Source organism: Vanacampus margaritifer, chromosome 6 (assembly GCF_051991255.1).
Source record: "Vanacampus margaritifer isolate UIUO_Vmar chromosome 6, RoL_Vmar_1.0, whole genome shotgun sequence".
NCBI classification, from domain to species: domain Eukaryota; kingdom Metazoa; phylum Chordata; class Actinopteri; order Syngnathiformes; family Syngnathidae; genus Vanacampus; species Vanacampus margaritifer.
Genome location: NC_135437.1, coordinates 19,173,872 through 19,193,623, shown reverse-complemented (window position 1 = coordinate 19,193,623; position 19,752 = coordinate 19,173,872). Strand labels below are relative to the sequence as shown.

At 39.2% G+C, this 19,752-nt stretch overlaps 3 protein-coding genes and 3 non-coding genes across 12 annotated transcripts; 5 read left to right on the top strand and 1 right to left on the bottom strand.

Moving 5' to 3' along the window:
- The first annotated feature begins 20 nt into the window (after nucleotides 1-20).
- Nucleotides 21-8,908, top strand: lctlb (lactase-like b). 7 transcript variants are annotated; one of them, XR_013294409.1, is made up of 16 exons: nucleotides 22-238; nucleotides 1,288-1,462; nucleotides 1,597-1,757; nucleotides 1,830-1,917; nucleotides 2,136-2,245; nucleotides 2,333-2,461; nucleotides 2,538-2,633; nucleotides 4,202-4,256; nucleotides 4,324-4,489; nucleotides 5,253-5,526; nucleotides 5,605-5,731; nucleotides 5,825-6,024; nucleotides 7,639-7,702; nucleotides 8,054-8,131; nucleotides 8,427-8,471; nucleotides 8,632-8,719. XR_013294409.1 is itself a non-coding variant. In XM_077567782.1 (15 exons), the coding sequence occupies exons 2-15, from the start codon at nucleotides 1,336-1,338 to the stop codon at nucleotides 8,745-8,747; spliced, it is 1,758 nt and encodes a 585-aa protein (XP_077423908.1). In that variant the 5' UTR covers nucleotides 21-238; nucleotides 1,288-1,335; the 3' UTR covers nucleotides 8,748-8,908. The 7 variants fall into 7 exon arrangements, 5 of the variants coding, with proteins under 5 accessions (XP_077423908.1, XP_077423911.1, XP_077423907.1 ...); XR_013294408.1 differs by having other exon boundaries at nucleotides 25-238; nucleotides 4,324-4,485; nucleotides 5,249-5,526; nucleotides 8,632-8,716; XM_077567782.1 differs by lacking the exon at nucleotides 8,054-8,131 and having other exon boundaries at nucleotides 21-238; nucleotides 8,632-8,908.
- On the bottom strand, nucleotides 8,784-15,658 carry zwilch (zwilch kinetochore protein). Its single transcript, XM_077567787.1, has 18 exons — nucleotides 15,546-15,658; nucleotides 15,380-15,422; nucleotides 15,118-15,213; nucleotides 14,881-15,005; nucleotides 14,218-14,405; nucleotides 14,037-14,116; nucleotides 13,807-13,962; nucleotides 13,655-13,726; nucleotides 13,160-13,253; nucleotides 13,032-13,084; nucleotides 12,149-12,242; nucleotides 11,985-12,064; nucleotides 11,737-11,893; nucleotides 11,440-11,468; nucleotides 11,235-11,371; nucleotides 11,050-11,145; nucleotides 9,203-9,318; nucleotides 8,784-9,122 (listed from the first exon to the last, which is right to left on the bottom strand). The coding sequence occupies exons 1-18, from the start codon at nucleotides 15,593-15,595 to the stop codon at nucleotides 9,034-9,036; spliced, it is 1,755 nt and encodes a 584-aa protein (XP_077423913.1). The 5' UTR covers nucleotides 15,596-15,658; the 3' UTR covers nucleotides 8,784-9,033.
- A 326-nt stretch (nucleotides 15,659-15,984) lies between these two features.
- Nucleotides 15,985-19,654, top strand: rpl4 (ribosomal protein L4). The gene is made up of 10 exons (XM_077567199.1): nucleotides 15,985-16,152; nucleotides 16,710-16,881; nucleotides 16,965-17,071; nucleotides 17,284-17,422; nucleotides 17,708-17,832; nucleotides 17,978-18,107; nucleotides 18,769-18,925; nucleotides 19,106-19,189; nucleotides 19,322-19,442; nucleotides 19,530-19,654. The coding sequence occupies exons 1-10, from the start codon at nucleotides 16,150-16,152 to the stop codon at nucleotides 19,599-19,601; spliced, it is 1,110 nt and encodes a 369-aa protein (XP_077423325.1). The 5' UTR covers nucleotides 15,985-16,149; the 3' UTR covers nucleotides 19,602-19,654.
- On the top strand, nucleotides 17,122-17,220 carry LOC144054362 (small nucleolar RNA SNORD16). Its single transcript, XR_013294669.1, has one exon. It is a non-coding gene; the product is annotated as a small nucleolar RNA SNORD16 (small nucleolar RNA).
- Nucleotides 17,542-17,642, top strand: LOC144054361 (small nucleolar RNA SNORD16). Its single transcript, XR_013294667.1, has one exon. It is a non-coding gene; the product is annotated as a small nucleolar RNA SNORD16 (small nucleolar RNA).
- On the top strand, nucleotides 18,961-19,032 carry LOC144054357 (small nucleolar RNA SNORD18). The gene has a single exon (XR_013294663.1). It is a non-coding gene; the product is annotated as a small nucleolar RNA SNORD18 (small nucleolar RNA).
- Nucleotides 19,655-19,752: the final 98 nt, after the last annotated feature.

Sequence of the window (19,752 nt, the reverse complement as noted above, 5' to 3'; positions counted from 1 at the left end):
ACAGCTACAACAATGCAAGCGAGCCTCACAATAGGAGCAGCTTTGAAACTCATAGCGGGGCCAGCTCTGCACACGCGTGCACTGCTACAGGAGGCGGGCCACAATAGGGGGTCTTTCCTCTATACATCGAAACAGTTTTACACTTAGCGGGCTGAAGTCACAGGAAGAAGAAAAAAAAAACATTTGCACTGGGACTGGACTGACCTCACAACCTCCTACAAATGACCTCCTCATAAAGGTAATTGGATTAGGATTTGTCACATTTAAAAGCGTGCGAAGAAGCATTTTTGTAAGCTTTATTTGAGATGGATGTCACCCTTGTTACTTTTTTTTCTTCGTAAACAGAGCTTTAAAAAATGTATTTCAAATGGTAAATATATAGCAAGGAATATGGGTCATTAACTGATACATTTGTCCGATGATGCCCATTTTATGAATGATCATGTAGTGTGACCATAAAGATGTAAACAATTTGGCGCTTAAAATTTGAAATACATTTAAAGACAGGAGTATTTATTCAGGTTTGCACAGTCTCAACTCTGTAAAAAAAAGTAGTTATACGTGGACATCATGTGGCATGACCTGAAAAAAAAATTTGTCCAACAAATACATATTTTCATTATAATTTTACTTGCTTGGCTAGCTAGCTTGTTTTATTTAGATGGCTAATTGTTAGCCTCATAACTTTGATTTAAGTTGAAAATATAATGTGATGTGACCAACCATCATCAGGCTTTACATATAATAAATATTGTATGTTTATATAATATATTAACTGTGCTGGGTCTGGTAAAATCCTTATGCATCAATAACCCATATAAAGTGTAGCAAGGAAATTATAATAATAATCCAGTGCATTGTGGTCCACTATAAATGTGAAAAGTATGTTCTAAAATATTAACATCTGTTACTTTTTTACATTATTTATTTTACTGACCAAAAAATGTCTATATGAATCTACATTAGCATCAAATTCTCTAAACATTTTTTTTAAAATGATGAATATTTGTGAGGTTTTCGTGATTAGGCCTACATGTCACGTTTATGTGCATAATGTTTTGCTTACAGACGTGAAATCATAGTTGTGTGAGTTATGTCAGCCTCAGCGAGATGAGTTCACAGCCCATCGAGTTTGAATGGGGGAGTGCATTTTGGGGATGACGGACCCTTCAGTGTCCATCACATGCTTCTGCGATATTCTATAACCAATTCAATTGATTGTCTTCGATATGTGAATTCTTGGAAATGTTGTTGAAATGACATATTGCAAATGCATGATGTGGACAGAAGTGGAGGAGAACCAGACCCCGAGTACGCTGCAAGCTGAAGAATATCATGCGGTCTGGCTGTGCGCTCGGTGTGTGCCATGTGCTTATGTTGGTGCTGTGTGTGTCTGCGACTGAGGACTTCGACTGGACAAAGAACGACCACGGCTCCTTCTATTATGGCACTTTTCCAGCTGGTATGACAACCGCTACGTAGCAACAATATTTTCACACTTAGCAGAGATTAGGCATTGATTGGAGATCCCTCAGCGGGGCTCATTTATAACCATTAAGCTTGCCGGCGAATAATCCCTACCGATTTATCCATCAGGATTTTCGTGGGGTGCCGGCAGTTCAGCCTATCAAACAGAAGGAGCCTGGGATAAGGATGGAAAAGGCCTGAGCATCTGGGATGTGTTCAGTCACAAGAGGGGCAAAATTCAACAAAATGACACCGGGGATTCCTCTTGTGAGGGTTACTACAAAGTCAAGGTAGGAGGATCCCGAGATTAGGACGAGACTCTTTTCACATACAAATAGCTGATTGATTCTTATGTTGGACAGGATGACGTGGCACTGATGAGAGAACTCAAGCTCAACCACTATCGCTTTTCCATTTCTTGGCCTCGCCTCATTCCCACAGGCATCAAGTGTGAGCAACTTAAGTTGATAATATTTTGGTTACCTCATTTACTCTCTCTGCTCTAATTTGAAACTGGTGGCGCATCAGGTCACACTCACCAACAGTACTGCAAGACATGCCAACTGTAAAGCTGACCTGAAAAGAATGGGAGGGAAAAAGAACACTTTGATTGTGCAAGTTAGGGTTAGTTAGACTAATGTATTTTTTTTTCCAAACTCAATTCACAGCTGATCATATCAATGAAAGAGGAATTCAGTACTATGACGATCTGATCGATCACCTGCTGGGCAGCAAGATTACTCCTATTGTGACTTTGTATCACTGGGATCTCCCTCAGGTCGGCGAGCATAGATTAAAAAACAACCACAACTTCCTCCTTAAAAAAATCTTCTTCATTGTGTCCCTTCATTTTGTTTTTTTTTAGGTCTTGCAAGAGCGTTATGGCGGATGGCAGAATATTAGCATGGTCAACCATTTTAATGATTTTGCCAACCTATGCTTTGAGAAATTTGGCAACCGAGTCAAATATTGGATTACATTCAGCAATCCATGGGTATGATTTCTTTGCATTCAGTCCTCTTGTACATTTCTCCTGCATAAGGGCTGACATGCTAATATGTCGTGTGTAGTCTGTAGCGGTGGAAGGCTATGAAACAGGTGAGCACGCTCCTGGATTGAGGACGAGAGGAACTGGAGCATACCGGGCTGCTCATCACATTATCAAGGTAGGATCAGTGATGAGCAATGCACGGGCCTTCAGTTGGGACTTATACAATAGCACCGCTATCATGGCGCAGTTACCGTACAAATCGTCAATATTATACAAAATAAAAATTCAATATAACAGCTGTTACAAGTTTTGCTCTGGCAAACTAATAATAAGATGGAAAAAATGCTGGCATCATCAATGGCCAGCGCTCCGGCCCTGCGAGGACGAATGAAACATTGGCCAGGATGACTCTTTGAGAAGGCGGCGGGCCGATTAGATCGACTTAGTAGTACATAAAAGCTGAAATCTGATTGGATGGGGGGGGGGGGGGAATCTATTTACATACATGGACTCAAAACAGTGCAGCCAAGAGAAACACCGGTACTGCGAAATTACGAGAAAAGACTACAGAATTTAGCTTGTGGCTAGTCTTACATTAAAAATGACCCATTTTTAATTAGAACAACGTTTTATTAGTCTTTATTTTAGTCCAAGAAAACATAATATTATTTGTCTTTATTTGCCTGGTTCTGGTCAACAAAAACTGTCGACGTTTTAGTCTAATTTTAGTCAGGACAACCCTTTTATATTGAAAATGTCCATCTGAACTAAAACTATTTCAGATAAAAATTGAATTTTCTTTCATCTATTTGAAAAAACAACTTCACGCACAATTATAGTATATCAGCAAGTGGCTACTGTGGCTGTAGCTGATTAAGCCTGCATTAGTTAGTGTTCAGGTTAATGTTATTGTTGAAATCATATAATTTCAGTCTCGTCTTCATTAGTCAACTAAAATGCATACCATTAGTCCCCGTTGTTGTTTATTTATGTGTTTTTTAATGGCGGCTTTAGTCTAGTCTAGTTTTCATTCAGAGAAAAATGTTAGTTGACGAAAATATTTTTGTTCAGTCTTTGTTAACGAAATTAACACTAGTTTTTAACTGTAGGTCAGAGCTTCTGATAGGCCATCAAAGAAGGTCTTACTATTACTTCTTATACTACTTACATTGTTAACATTTTTAATTCTTTATTTTATATTTTAACCATGTTGAATTTAGTTATATATGTGTAGAGTAGGTGAAATAATGTTAAACTCAATATAACTCGACCTTAACCTATCTGTTATCTTGTTTCGTCTAAATTCCCTTTCCCTTGTCCTGCTTGAGAAAGTGCAAGCTGGCATATTCTGAGATTCTGTTTTGGGAAGAAAGTGTAAGATGGCATACTGAGAACCTGTTTTGTCTAAATGTGAAAGATCAACATAGCATACTGTGAGAATGTAATCTGATTTTCGTATTTGATGGGAGGAGAAGAGGCGTTTTTTTGTACAAACTCTGATTGTAATAAAGGGCTGTGTCTCCTGGGGGGAGGGACACACATTCTTGGATGACACTGCTTTGGTGATATTCAATTGTGTGACCAGAGATCTCTGTAATAAATCAATCCTTGCAAGGACCCTCTTCACAAGAATCTCATCTTTGATTTATTTGAACACGCAAAAGATTATAATTTATAAATTAAGCCTTCAGACGTTATAACAAATCATCTCAATCATAAACACTTTTTTTCCCCCCCTCACAGGCTCACGCTAAAGTTTGGCACACGTATGATACGCAGTGGAGGCCAAAACAAAATGGTAAAGGTTCACTCTATTGATCACCTCCCAGAATCCGCTTTTTGAGCACTGCCTTCTTCATCTGCAGGTCTTGTGGGCATCTCCCTGACAGGAGACTGGGGAGAGCCCGTCGACATCAGCAACCAGAAGGACATCGAAGCAGCCGAGAGATATGTCCAGTTCTCCCTCGGCTGGTTTGCGACGCCCGTCTTTCACGGAGACTACCCTCAAGTGATGAAAGACTTCATTGGCAAGTTTAAAGCCAAGTACCCCCCCCCCCCCCCCCCACCCCACCAGCCAGAAGACTCTGAGTTTTACCCTAGGCTATTTTAATAACTAAAACTACAATTCAACAAACGTTTTCATTACCGAAATAAAATAAAAACGAAAATGCTTTAAAGAATATATAAAAATAAAAAACTGAAACTACATTTCACATTACCAAAAACTACCTAAAACTAACTATAACTATAGTGAAAATTGCCTTAGTTTCCGTCTTTGGTAATTACTTTAACACATGAGCCTTTGGGGCTACTTTTGAATGTGATATTGGTATATTTATTTTGATAAGGACGTTTGAAAGTGTGTCGCACAGAAGTGATGTCATCCAGCAGTAGCCAATATAAAAGCACCTTCACGTGACGTCGCTCCGAGGTGATCATTTTGCGTGTTTGCCTGCTTTTTAATTTAATTCTGCCAAAACGCAACGCTAGGTAAGAAGTGCGTTGCATTTTTAAAAATTTACTATGGTATTTAGTAAATCTTGCACACAAGTAATACAATAATACTAAAACAAACTAAAACGAAACTGTTTTGAAATAACTGAAACTAATAAAAACTAACAGAGCTGCTCTGAAAACAACTAACTACATTTAAAAAACAGAACTCAGAACAATAATAAGAATGAAAATTCCCAAACTATAATAACCCTGGTTTTACCAAACCTACATCCTCATCGATCTCTCTTTGTGTCAGTCCTGCCTGTATGTTAACAGAGAGGGATTTGTGCACAGGTAGGAAGAGTGTCCAGCAGGGTCTTGGGGCATCCCGCCTGCCTACATTCTCCCCCCAGGAGAAGAGTTACATCAAGGGTACTTGTGACTTCCTGGGCATCAGTCACTTCACTACGCGCTACATCACACAAAAGAATAACCCGTCGGGCCGCGGCACCAGCAACTTCTTCATGGACCGTGATTTGGCCGAGCTGGTTGACCCCCAGTGGCCTGACCCCGGCTCAGAGTGGCTCTACTCTGTGCCGTGGGGGTTCAGACGCATGCTCAATTTTGTCAAGGTGACTGATGGTGAACATGTCAGCTTATATAGACCAAAAAAGGAATACTGATTTGATTGCTTTTTTTTTTTTTTTAAGACTCAGTATGGAAATCCAATGATTTATGTGACTGAAAATGGAGTCTCTGAGAAGATGCAATGCACGGAGCTATGTGACGACTGGAGGATAAGATACTTTAAAGACTATATCAATGAGATGCTAAAAGGTGAACATGCTAAAGCTCCTCCATATTTTTTTCTCTTGGTATTATGCGCATGGCAATAAACTGAATTTTGCTCTCATCGTGCTCTTATCTCAGCCCTCAGGGACGGCGTGAATCTTAAAGGTTATACCGCATGGTCCCTGCTGGACAAGTTTGAGTGGGATGAAGGCTTCAGTGAGAGGTTTGGCCTGTATTACGTGGACTTCAGGAACAAGAACAAGCCTCGCTATCCTAAAGCTTCTGTTCAGTTTTACAAACGTGTCATCAGCGCCAATGGATTTCCCAATCAGAGAGAGGTATGAGGCACTCACAATGATAAAATGAGAATCTAATCTATTAATCATTTTACCCTGCATGTGCAAACCAACATCACTATAGTATGTTGTCAACAAAATTGGGCCATGTAAAAGATTCTTTCTTGGCATGTTCAAAACTATATTAATGCATTGTTGGACAGTTTTTTGAGATGTAATGACACTGGAGAAGACAAAAAACAGTGGTGTTGTATATGTGGTATTATTATCATAGTTAATCGTCGGGCCAAATTCTTGTACTCCAAATTCATCACTTTTCAGGAGACCCTAAAAACGGCACATTTGCGCAACCATTATTAAGATGGCATCATCAAAGAGAGGAAGTCATTTTCAACACTAAAGATTAGCCTTATTTTCAAGGTATTGGTACTCGGGACAGCGGCCTCTTGTGGCAGTTTTACAATCTGGAACAAGAATTTGGAATGGAAAGATGACATTAATTTCATGCCATTTTAACTCATTTGCTCCCAAAAACCTATAAATACGTTCTATTTGAAATATTATCATGCTCCCAAAGACGTATTTATGTGTTGTTTTTATTTATGTTTTAGCATACAGAAGGCTTTGATGCATCCTCTGAACTGCAGAGAATGCACGAAGCAATGGCAGTTATTACAAAAACGGCCAGCAGGTGGCAGCACAGTATAAGAGAACAACCAGGGCCATGTTGCAAACAAGCTGATTTCCCCAAAGTTTTAAACAGATTTGTTAATAATGATGAAACTTAGCTATGTTCTAATGCTAATGCTTTCCTGATGAAAGAAGATACTCTAATCTTTTCTTTTGGTAAGTACCATGTTTTTAGACCAATATAACAAAATCTGTCAAAATCCAGTAAAACAGCCGGGAGCGAAGGGGGTTGCTTCAGTGAAAATGGCTGGGAGTGAATGAGTTAAGGAAAAATGCTATACTGAGATGCATAGCCTTGTTATTTAAAATTATCTGCCATACAAGATAGATACATCAAAAATACTAGTGGTATTTGTGACGATTCAAGTGTTGAGTACTCGTACTGGTCTAAAAAAAAGTGGTATAGAACATCCCTAATTATTATAGTTTTGTTCAAAAATAATTAGTTAAATTAGTAATAAGTGGTTCTACTGCCTCATAGTAAGGCACACAAGGTCAATTTTTAACCCCTCAAGTAACCAAATATGATTCCTTGGCCTCTTTAACACAGGGATGTGATTTTTCCGCTAATTCGCGGAATTCCGCTTTTTTTATCCCCCCCCCCCCCAAAAAAAAAAACGATTTTTTTTTTTTTTTAGTAGTTCATTGTGTATGCACATGACTCCGACAGATAACATCTTCTGCTATAACAAAGACATTTGTGGTATGCTCTAATATGAGTTACTTTTCATTTGGTCATGATGTAATTATTTGGTCATGCTTCCCCCCCCCGGCTAAATTTTCCGATAATTTCACTTTGGTCAAATCACATCCCTGTTAACACCCATTCAAAAAATAATAATAAAAATAACCATTAACATTTTTATAAGCGCCTTCTGACTGTCTACATCTGAAGAACGCAGAAATAATGAATCACACTGTTGATCCTACTGGAAAACGTTATATTCATATTGTACAATTTCACAGGTTGAAAACTGGAGGAGGAAGGCTGTGGAGACGTGCTCATCAAGTAACCAGCTCCTTGCTGCAGGTCAGTCTGCCTTTAAAAAATTAAAAATAAAAAAAACACCCCTCATCACTAACAACTAGCTGGGGTAAACAAATAAAGATTCTGACCTAAAATGGAAAACTTCACACTACTATTATTTAGACATTACAACCTGAGTTTACGAATGTGACACATGAACCTCACACATGAACCAATGATTGGCACTCAGTAGTGTAGACCTCTGCCAAGGCCAAACAACTGCTACCAGCACTGCGTTCCAAATACACCTATTTAACAAATGACCTTGGCAGAGAGATGAAGTCAATTCAAGTAGTACAAATACTAAACCTAGCAAAAGAAATCTGAGAAATCTTCTTTGTTTGCTCCCCCCAGCTAGAAGAAAAGCAACGGAACATGCAGAAAAGCCAAGGGTTTGGCCTGTGCATGATGAAGTTTAGAACTTGATTGAGGGTACAAGTCTTCACTTCAAATTGTCTCCTTTTGTGGTCTTGCGCTTCGCCATTTTACTAACAGTTCACTTGCATGAAGTGTGTCGCCTAACTATGATTAAATGTTTGGCCACATTTATGAGTTCAAATTTTTTTTAAAAGATGATGGCTGTTGAAAAGCGGGATGGAATTTTGGAATTGCCTGGTCATGGTGCCAAAGCTGTTTGTTGCAATTGTTCTTATTTAGATGCATGCAGTTCTCAAAGGGTTATCAATTATTGTTCATCAAATCTGAGTTATTTCTCTTTTTTTAATAGAGGATCAGCGGAGTACTGCTGCCAATATTCTAAGACTTATACATGGTAAGACACCACCTGTGCTCAAAAGGGATCAAATACGGACAATAAATAACATTAAGTATTTTGGGAAAACCCTTTGAGTGCTGCAAACATGCTATTTTTTTGGCATCGTCTAACCCAACGTATGCTTCTAAGTTTCTAAAATAGTGTGTGTTCTTTCCAGACCCGCTGACCAGCCACATGGAGATGGTAACCGAGATTGTTGTTCCGACTGTGTGCACGCTCTCCATTTTACTGAGTGCCATCTTCCTCATGTTCCTGCTACAGAGGCGGAACTAAATGGTGCAACAATCACAACCCGCAATACACAACCACTCAGAGGAGAAGTGAATCAGATATTTAATGGATTGTGTGTTAACATAAATACGTTATTTTTGATTGAATTTCAATTTGATGTGGAAACGGTGAATCTTCTCATTAAAGCATTGCTGTGAAATACCCGCACTGTCTTGTTTTTGCTTCAAAGTTGAAAGAGTTGCAAGGGACTAAAATTGTTCCTGTGTGATGCTACCTAACCTGACAAAAACAAGAATACAAAATAATTCTATTTATGTCTTGTGTAAATTCAGGCAAAATTGACATGTCTGCAGCACACCAAGGTGGAGAAGTAGAGAGGCTCGATGTTGTCATCGGCTGCTGTTATATTTGGGCAACCTAAAAGGGAAGGATGAAAAATGATGTTACATACATTACAGGTATTTCCACTTGGACGTGTTGAAGTGGACAAAACTCACCAGCTTCAAAGACGATGTGATCAACGAGTGGTCTGTCGCTGACTTGGAAGGATGTCTTCACTTTGTGAGGCCCTTGCCCACTGGAAACTTCCGCTCCCCACACGGCTGGATGCTCACTGTAGTAAACATAAACAAACACTGAGGATGGACACAACAATAGGGACATCAGCGTAGTCTAATGCAATGATTCCCAACCTGTGTGCCGTTTTATTTTTTTTATTATCTGATTACACTTAATTGGCGGAAAAATTATTAACTCATTTGCTCCCAAAAACGTTATATTTTAAAGATTGCCGTGGTCACAAAAACGTATTCATAAGTTTTTAATGTTTTTTTTTTTTTTAATACTAGAGCATACAAAAAAAAGTCTTTAATGCAGCCTCTGACCTGAAAAGGTCGCTTAAAGCAATGGTAGTTATTACAAAAAAACGGCCAGCAGGCGGCAGCAGAGTATAAGAGATCAACCAGGGCCATGTTGCAAGAAAAGCTATTTTCCCCAGTGTTTTAAACAGATTTGTGAATAATGATGAAACTTAGCTATAATCTAATGCTAATTGCTACAAAGCGGAAACACATAGAAACATACTTTTTTCCTGATGAAAGAAGAGACTAATCTTTCTTTCGGTTGGTTCCGTGGTTGGTTTAGCAAGGAATATGGGTCATTAACTGATACATTTGTCCGATGATGCCCATTTTATGAATGATCATGTAGTGTGACCATAAAGATGTAAACAATTTGGCGCTTAAAATTTGAAATACATTTAAAGACAGGAGTATTTATTCAGGTTTGCACAGTCTCAACTCTGTAAAAAAAGTAGTTATACGTGGACATCATGTGGCATGACCTGAAAAAAAAATTTGTCCAACAAATACATATTTTCATTATAATTTTACTTATAATAATCTAATGCTAATTGCTACAAAGCAGAAACACATAGAAACATACTTTTTTCCTGATGAAAGAAGAGACTAATCTTTCTTTCGGTTGGTTCCGTGTTTTTATAGCAATAGAACACAATATTCCGTGGGCCTTGCAAAATTAGTCAAAATCCAGTAAAACAGTCGGGAGTAAAGGGGGCTGCTTCAGGGAAAAGGGCTGGGAGTGAATTAGTTAATTTATGAAAAATAATGTAGTGGTAGTATGTAAAGTGAAAGGCAGAACAATTAAATGCTCTTCCGCTAAAAGGCAGAAGGTACAATTGCAAGCTTTGAGTTCAACTAACAAGCCCACATTTCACAATAAGTACAAATGTCCATATACAGGGTGACACAAAAAAAAGGGAACTTTTTAACAATCCAATAAAAATAAAAGTGATGGAAGAAAAGTATTTTATTCATAGTAATTGAAACCTTAAAACATGCCATTTAAAAAACAATGATGGAACTTTCTTTAAAATGTTTTTAAAAAAGTCCTGTAGATGCACAAATCCGTTGAAATTCCTCATTGACCGCCGCAACATCTCAGCTGGGATTCCATCATTGTTTGATTGTAAATGGTATGTTTTAAGGTTTCAATTAATATGAATAAATTATTGTTCTTTCATCTCTTGGTTTTATTGGATTGTTAAAAAGTTTCCGTTTTTTGTGTCACCCTGTATTAATTTAAGACGAAATCCTCATTAATTCTTTATTGATACTTTTGTGACTTTTTGTTTGTTTGTTTGTCTACCAGTGTGCCGTGAGATTTTTTCGGGTCAAATGAGACTAAATATGCACCAAAAATAAATCTATTCAACCCTTACTAAAGCTACCAAGAAATAGATGACAATTTAAATCAAAAATAAAAGTGAAACCATTTGGGCACACAGTAATAGAGTAGCTTTTGTACAGATAGGTGTCTTCCTTACTTCTGGTAGAAATGAGTGATCAACGCCGGTTTGATTTGCAGTTTGAACTCGTGTGTCTCATCGTAGGGGGATGTATTGTAGTGCTGTAAACACAACCTATACGAATGGAGAAGAGAACGCTATAGTCAAATTGTAGTGAATGTTAAAAATAAAAAAAATAAAAAACATGGGAAAACTTAACTTACTGTGTAAGGAGGAAGAGTCTGTCATGTGGCAAATCTATGAATGCACTGCAGGTCACAACTACTTCCATGAGATGGTGCAATTTCGTCAGTCTGATAACCTGCTCCTGTAGATCCGCCTCTGTGTTCAGGTAATAACTCTGTGTGGAGTCAAAAAAATAGTCAGTATCTGCTCTACAGCATCTGGTAAAATGTCTCTCAAGCTTACCAAGTTTTTTGGAATTGTTAATTCTTGACCTGAGGAAAAAAAAGAGAAAATATTATAAAAGACAATGTGTTTGCTGCACAACTTCAAATACACACACCCTTTCAATATGTATCAATAACTACAAGTATTTTTAATGGCTGACGCCGGTCTTTTTCAGATGAACTAATTTAGAGTGAATGAACACCTGCGTGGGTTGCCACTGAGTAGCGCACTCCATTCGGCTTAAACAAACCACCTAATCAAATATGCCCATCCCACGGGCACAAATCCTCATTCAGAGTGTTGCTGGGAGTTTACCAACGAGGTAGTTGAAGTAATCTTTCCTCATCTTGTCCAGGCCCATTTCTAACAACATTTGGACAGGCTTGAGGCCTGTAAGCGACACATGCTCCATCTTCTGGTGGTACGACTGCAGGATGAGCTTGCTGAGGGAGCTGCTATTGTCTCTGTGAATCTGGTGGGAGCACAAAAAAAGTATCAATAACACGGCAGTCAATGACGCAGCCTGTCATCTCTCTTTGTTTACCGGTTGAGAGAAGCCTTACCCATGGCTTGATGTCGCCATAAGTCAGCGCCTCGATGGCCAATTTCAGGCAGTCTCCAATGTCTTGATAGCACGCAACACCTGAAATATGTTTTTTTTATTGCCACCTGAGTTGTATTACAACCACATGAATCCTCATTTTCCCTAACGACGGAACTGACTCACTCTTTCTCATACGAACCCACAGCTGCTCCACAAAATCCAAATCGCCTCGTTCCAAGAAAGAATTAAAAAGCGGATGGGCGATTACAGGGTCTGTCTTTAGAAACAAAACGTTAGATCAGATGGGACATCGTTGACCATCATTCCACTCAGTGAAAATGTGCTAATATCTTAAAACCCGCGACAACGGCAAAAAGGATACACAATACGATATTACAGGTAGTAGGTATGTGCAGTTTAGACCAAACGTTTGAGTTCGAGCAGGGGCTCCTGGGTTTGCTTTCCGGCCGGTGGCCCCCGCGGTGCCCGGGGGGTTGTGCCCTGGCGCTGCCTTGGCCGGGGACGACGGCTACCCTCTTTGGTGGAGATTTTCATGCATGTCAGATCCACCACACCAGCATCTACCGAAATTCAAACACAATCTGCTCTCTCCCTCCGGTCGCTGAATCGGTGGAGGCTGGTGTCATCTCACTGCATCGTCTGTCCTTCCGTCTTTCCTTTGGTCTATTGAAGTCTCCCTAATTTGTTGGAATTTAGATGCTTCTGGGTTTGGTGAAAAATTCTGGTTTGTAACCCCATGGGTAGTAGATGGTGTCTGGTCGGTGCTGGATTTCACTTTTCTTTGATCCTTCATCTGGTCTCCTGACAACTTCACGACTTTAGCGGGATTCTGAAGTATTCAGTTTAGGTAAAGGGTAATAGGTTTCAGGTGAATTAATGAGCACAAACTCATACAAACGCACGCACACAAAAAAAAGAAAAAAACGAGAGAGAGCAATGATGATGACATGTTGCATTGGTAAGATTACCGAATGAACAATACTGAGCCCACAAAAAAGAAAAGGAAAAAAAAAGAAAAAGAAAATATGCCTATGCATTACTGTACCTCTGTTGGTTTGGAACCCTGCTCCAGTTGTGACTTTATGGGGTTATGTAGCTCTTAAAAAAAAAAAAATACACATGATTATAATAGGTAAACCTGTAAAACTTGTAAAAAGAAGTACCAGTAAATACCTTCAAGGTATTCCTTGACCAAATCCACTGCTGACTTGCTTTCCAAAGGATCTATCCACTCCATCTCACCAGTTCTTAAACCATCAGCAAGAATCTGAAAGAACAAAAAGCAGGAAGAGTATAATTGTGTGGTGACAGAGTTACACTGTTTTTAACCTTTTCTTTTTTCTTGATTTGTTTGAGGGTGAGACTTCTTCATTCAATCTTAATTTTTTAAGCTAAGCCTCCTGACGTGATTCTACATCATTGCATTCATGGTGGATGCAGACACTGCTAGCAACAGTAGTGTTTTTTGATTGAGAGTAAAATCTCAATTTATAGTGCATAATGGCTTAATTATGTAATCAGTCCAATTTGGCAGGATTTTTAAAAACTCTGTGGTGTGTCAAATTCATACATTCCTTATCCTAAACTACAAAACTTTTTTTTTTTTTTTTTTACAGGTGTGTAGTGTACAAATTCTCTATTATCACATTACTGGAGGAATATGCATACCTGAAGAAACTGCAGCTCCCTGAACATTTCAAACATGGGGCTCCTCATGTCTCCACTGGCAACTTTGATATTCTGCAACATTTGAAATGGTTTGTCACAGTGTGTGTTTGCGTTTGAGAGCAGGGTGACATTTGAGTGTGAATTTAGCTTACTAGTGTCGCAGTAGAGGACAGCGGGGGTTTCTCCAGGACACTGTCGACGTGGCTCCACTTGAAATCCACTGTCACGCCGCTTTGTGATTCAATTGTTGTGTTTTCAACCACAGTGGAGCCAAACAAGACGAACTGGGCATTTCCTTTAATTGCCATCTAGAGGCAATCACAGAAGGAGTCACATCCCGTAATAGAAAACTCACAAGTGGAATGATAAAATGTTGGTTTACCGTGGATGGCTGGTGCCTTTTCTTGTGCTCTTGTTTTAGCTCGTCTAAAGTTATGAGTGCACTTTTGTTCGCAACAGGGCCTCGATGTTACGTTGAGAGAGAGAAAAAAAAAAAAAGAAATCACAAATCATGGGTTCATTTTGTTTTGAGATGAATTACTGTAAATATTTCGGCCATATACCTTTGCATGTAACAGAGTACAATTTGACACCAGTCACTTTACTGGCCACACAGACACCTTCAGCTCCAAACCAGGTTGTACAAGCAGGATCCGACATGTCACATCGTACCCACAAAGGTCGTAGGGCAGGATCATCCACAGCATTAACGTTGACATTTTGAGATAATGTGTACAAAGACAGCAGCTGCCTTTAAAAACAAAACAAAAAGAAGATTTAAAAAAATATATTTCGGCTCATGGCACTAGAACGGGGTCACTAACATCCCACAACCAACAGAACCCCCCAAGCACCACATGAGTAGCCTGTAGAGTGTGGACCTGTTCTAAAAATAGCTCACCAGGTATGTCCTAAGAATGGTATAGAACAGATAATTTGGAAATGTAAATACATGCAGAGATTTATGTAAATAAAGTGATACAGATTGGATTCCTAACTTGTTCAATTAGTGTTCATAATTACATTATGATCAGTGTCTTCACATGAATATTTGAGTACATTTGTTGTTTCAGAAATGTGTCCTTTTCCATTAATCAGTACCAAAGAAGTAGCATTCCGTTTCAAAAAGGTTGGTGACCCTCACAGTAGATTATTTGGCTAGATAAAATATTATGTTATCAATCGCTTAATTTGTGGTGTTATTTTTTTTTTAAAATTTGAATCACCTTGCTTTTCTGATGGTGAGAGGCTGTGGTGCCAGTCCAGATTGAAGGGCAGTCAACACATCGTCGTCTGAGCAGTTTGATGTCTCAAGTGTCGACTCATCATCAGAGTTGTTTGGTTTAGGAACCTATGAGAGAACAGAAATAAAGTACATAATTTAAAAAAAAAGAAGCTTATGTTTCAGTTAAGTTATGTATGGGCATACAACAAAGATTTGTCTTCAATTGAGAAGTTCTCACAGCTTTTTCACAAATAAAGACTTCCTGGTTCTCGTAGTCCAATAAATTCAGAACTGCGATACTGTCTCTATCCTTTTTCAATATTTGGATCTCATCCTGAAAACAAAAGAAAAATATTAGAAGAATAGAACAGAACAGAGTTGTATTGCCATTTGCAGAGATTAAACACAACTGTACGTGTCCCTGACTTACAGTAACAAGTAAGCAAAGCGTATTAAACCGACGGTGTAGAAATCTCACTGTCGTCAGAAAATGTAATTACCTCATACGTGCACACAGGATCGTTTTTAGTTTCTTGAAGATCCCTATGAACAGAAAACCACGAACAACATTCATCAGTGTACTTCACAGCTAACGGCTATCAAAAGAAGGCTTTGCCATTTAAACATCCCAATAGCGTAAACCATGCAACGAAACGTACAACTCACCTGAGCGTATTAAAAAACTGTTTCACACTTGATGAAATCTTGGTGGCCATAAAAACGCAGTTTGTTGCCACTTCAACTTGGCTGCTGCTGTTTTGATTTTGACTGTCCCGCGCTCTGCTAAATATGACGTCATGAGGTCAGAGTTCGAAACAAATAGTAATAGTTTCAAATAAATTATGAAGTAAGGAAATATATGATGGATAAATATAAACAGTAAATCTGGGTTATTTTGCGGTGATTGTTGACATTAAGTAACTACATTAAATAATATCGTCATGTTCGGAAAGCACTTCCGTTTGTACGTCCACGTTCGACAACATGACGTAAAGAAATAGTCCCCACAAAAGACACCACCTTAAATGGACAGATTTGGATCGACAGGATAGAAAGTCGCAAGTTAAATGCTAAAATAGTAATTACAAATATAAAATGTTTCTTTTGTCGTTTTTACAGTGTCTTTGTTCATATTTGACTTTTGGCGGAAGTGGCGTGCCTTTCGGCGGAGGCATAAATCTTTGAGGGTGAATCATACACTTCCTTTTTTCTGTGGCCGCCATAGCGAGAGGAGCGTGGTTCTTGGCGAGCCGAAACTTAAATAACTATTATGGTGAGAAATTATTGTCATGCTGTTTGTGTAACATATATGTCGCGTTGTTGTAACAACGGTATCTTAAGGTTACCAACTAGAAGGGTTATTTTTTTTGATTGTAATCAACAGTTTCGATCTGCATTGCACCCGGGCCCAGCAACTAGCACGAGGAGCCATTTTGAACTAGTCGGCTAGTCTTGTGACACGTGTGTCGGCTTTTCCCACAACTCTTCTATCGAAGCCAAACAAATATTATTTACAAAAAAATACAGAATAACCACATGCAGCTTTTGTTTGTTTAGATATATACAATATTTTGTGTTTCAGCTATATTTGCAAGCAAAGTGCAGTTTGTAGACCTACGTAGCTAGGCTAACTAGTGAGCTAACAGGCCCCGTTCGGCGTCTTTACGAGTTAAATATAAAAGATAGTTACTATTTTCATTCCGTTAAATTTAAACTAGCAATGGATTATGTAGACTCAGATTGCAGTCTTCTTCATGACAATTAAATAGCATAATAGCTTTGCGTAATCTTATCGAATAGTTACTGAAAGTAAATGATTTTGCTTTTTAGGCCTGTGCCCGACCCCTAATCTCGGTTTACTCCGAGAAAGGAGACTCCTCAGGCAAAACTGTAGTCATGCCTGCAGTGTTCAAGGCTCCCATTCGCCCTGATGTTGTGAATTTTGTGCATACCAACATGCGCAAGAACAATCGCCAGCCCTATGCCGTCAGTGAGCTGGCAGGTGAGTGCATTTAATACCTGTCAGTGCCTCATGTAAACATTTTATGCAATGGTGTTAGTTACATAGTGATCTGTGTATTTTAGGCCACCAGACCAGTGCCGAGTCCTGGGGTACTGGAAGAGCTGTGGCTCGTATCCCTCGTGTGAGGGGTGGAGGTACTCACCGTTCGGGCCAGGGTGCTTTTGGAAACGTATCCTTTTTCAATTAGACACCGTGCTGCTACTGGGTAATTGTCACATGTGCACTGATGGTGTAATTTGCGTCCGACACTGCGTCCAGTGACAGAATGCCTACTGTCATATACTGGCTCAGCTGACTGACGAACATTGTTTCTGAGCATGCTAGTGTACTATTTTAAATATTCTGTTAGTGTTTGAATAATAACCTTGACTTTGCTATAAGATGTGTCGTGGAGGGCGCATGTTTGCCCCCACCAAGACCTGGCGTCGCTGGCACCGCAAGATCAACACAAGCCAGAAGCGTTATGCCATCTGCTCTGCTCTGGCTGCTTCTGCCATCCCTGCACTTGTCATGTCCAAGGGTGAGCTATACCTCAAATGGATCACAATCCTTAACTGGGGATTTACTTGGTTTACGGCCATACTACCCTGAGATCTCGGAAGCCAAACTGATGATTCAGTAGATTAAATTGTGACCACTTGCAATGATGGTGTAATTTGCGTCTGACCTTGTGAACAGTGACAGTTGCCTGCTGTCTCAAAGCTGTCACAGGGTGTTGATGTGTGTTTTAAGTCTGAGCAGGTTCAACTCAAGCCTTTATAGTCAATGTGTGGTGTTCCAAATGTTGACATGATCTCCTCTGCAGGACACTGTGTTGAGGAAATCCCAGAGGTCCCTTTGGTGGTTGAAGACAAAGTTGAGGGTTACAAGAAGACCAAGGAGGCAGTGCTCTTGCTGAAGAAGCTTAAAGCCTGGAATGACATCAAGAAGGTAGTCACAAGTTCCCAGAATTTGTTTAAATTTCACAATGAACATTGCTAATTCATTAATAGGTGACTAAAGCGATTTTGATGTCAGTCAAATGTACTCAACAGTTTTTTGCAGTGCTCTAATGTTGTAAATCTAAAATTTTAAGGTGTACGCCTCTCAGCGCATGCGTGCTGGTAAGGGTAAAATGAGGAATCGTCGACGCATTCAACGCAGAGGGCCTTGTATCATCTATAACCAAGACGCTGGTGTCACCAGGGCATTCAGAAATATTCCGGGTAAGTTTTCATATTGTTGATGGTAGGAGTGGTTAAATATGATTTTATAAAATTAGTCCTCGAACAACTCTGCTGTAATATAATCTCGATTTTCTTTTTTGGCAGTCTGTCACGTGTGCACCGTTTGAATTTGAATATGGGCCAATAAACATTCTCGATCCTAATTCTCAGCTTAATGTTTATCTGAGTAAAGCATACTTTTTTTTATATGGCGCACAAGTGTAGCTCTTCACGACTACCGATACCTTAAAAAAAGATGAGAAAAAACAAAGTCCATTTAAAATAACATCTAGAAAATATAAAGATTATCAGCAATTTCTCTTGGTGCAGTAGCAAAGATGTTCTTAAATGGTCAGTTAATTTCACACAGTTGATACAGTGCAGATTTTATGCGATCCCAGATTTCATGTGGACATGGTTTTCCGCCTCGTTTTTCACACCATCACATTAACAAGAGACTTTACATTGTGTGACATTAAACCAAGCTATTGGAGTTTCATTTTGCAATCTTCTCATACTTCTCAACTATTTTGTCAATTTTGGACCTTTAAAAATGTCTAAATAAGTGTGCTTTTTAAACCTAGAACTGGTCAACTTAAAATTATGTGATTGGCCTGATGTCCGATAAAGTAAATTGTATGAAGTTGCACTTGTTTTGCAGGCATCACTCTCCAGAACGTGAACAAGCTGAACTTACTGAGACTTGCCCCCGGTGGTCATGTTGGTCGCTTCTGCATTTGGACCGAGAGTGCCTTCCGCAAACTGGACAATTTGTACGGCACCTGGCGTAAACCTTCTACCCTCAAGGTTGACTACAAGTGAGTATATTTTGGAACTGCACCGTTTGCTCTACTTACTGTGATGAGCTTTCCTACTTCATGGTCCGTGTTTTTGATACCAGTGATATGAATGAAGTTCTGAGTCTATCCAATAACTCAATATTGTTGACATTTTGTGTTGTAAATGAAACAAGTTGAGTAATAGTACTTCCATTTCAGCTTGCCAATGCACAAGATGACCAACACAGACCTGGGCAGGATTCTGAAGAGCGAGGAGATCCAGAAAGCACTTCGTGCACCCAGGCAAGTGAACTTTTAATTTTTATTTTCCCTTTGTCTGTGTTTCTAAATCCTGGTATGTGTGAAGTCCTGAGCAAAATGTTTCACCTCACATTTAATGATATTCGTCATCAAGAGTTTGCCTCCACCTTGCAGGAAGAAGATCCACCGCAGAGTCCTGAAGAAGAATCCTCTGAAGAACTTGAGGATAATGTTCAAACTGAACCCGTATGCCAAGTCGGCTAGACGTCAAGCCATTCTCAAGCATGACCCTAAGGTAAGAAACTGGCAACCACTCTTGGTATGTGGAGATTGTATTTTTATTTGCCCAAATAGCTGATTTGTGTTTTTTTTGTTCCAACAGATCAAGGCTAAGATGCTGAAATCCAAGAAGAAGCCTGCAAGAAAGGGAGCCCCCAAGAAAGTCAAGGCTTAAATTTATACCTGCCTGGAGTTCATTGAACAATAAATAAGTTTGGTTCAAATCAAGAGTCAGAGCTGTCTTTAACATTTTGTACTAGAACTACTACTGTAGACGGCAAGGCATTTTAGAAGTCATTGCGGGAATGCACTACCAAACCAACTAC

What these genes read in the sequence shown, in the direction of transcription:
- lctlb (XM_077567782.1), top strand. Translation starts at nt 1,336, where the DNA reads ATGCGGTCTGGCTGTGCGCTCGGTGTGTGCCATGTGCTTATGTTGGTG. An exon ending in GATTTCCCAATCAGAGAGAG is followed by an intron (nt 6,025 to 7,638) that starts GTATGAGGCACT and finishes ACAATTTCACAG; the next exon opens with GTTGAAAACTGGAGGAGGAA. An exon ending in TATTCTAAGACTTATACATG is followed by an intron (nt 8,472 to 8,631) that starts GTAAGACACCAC and finishes TGTTCTTTCCAG; the next exon opens with ACCCGCTGACCAGCCACATG.
- rpl4 (XM_077567199.1), top strand. An exon ending in CCTGGAATGACATCAAGAAG is followed by an intron (nt 17,833 to 17,977) that starts GTAGTCACAAGT and finishes TAAAATTTTAAG; the next exon opens with GTGTACGCCTCTCAGCGCAT. An exon ending in GGCATTCAGAAATATTCCGG is followed by an intron (nt 18,108 to 18,768) that starts GTAAGTTTTCAT and finishes CTTGTTTTGCAG; the next exon opens with GCATCACTCTCCAGAACGTG.
- zwilch (XM_077567787.1), bottom strand. Translation starts at nt 15,595, where the DNA reads ATGGCCACCAAGATTTCATCAAGTGTGAAACAGTTTTTTAATACGCTC. An exon ending in GTACTCTGTTACATGCAAAG is followed by an intron (nt 14,117 to 14,217) that starts GTATATGGCCGA and finishes CGTAACATCGAG; the next exon opens with GCCCTGTTGCGAACAAAAGT. An exon ending in TAACAATTCCAAAAAACTTG is followed by an intron (nt 11,372 to 11,439) that starts GTAAGCTTGAGA and finishes GACTCCACACAG; the next exon opens with AGTTATTACCTGAACACAGA.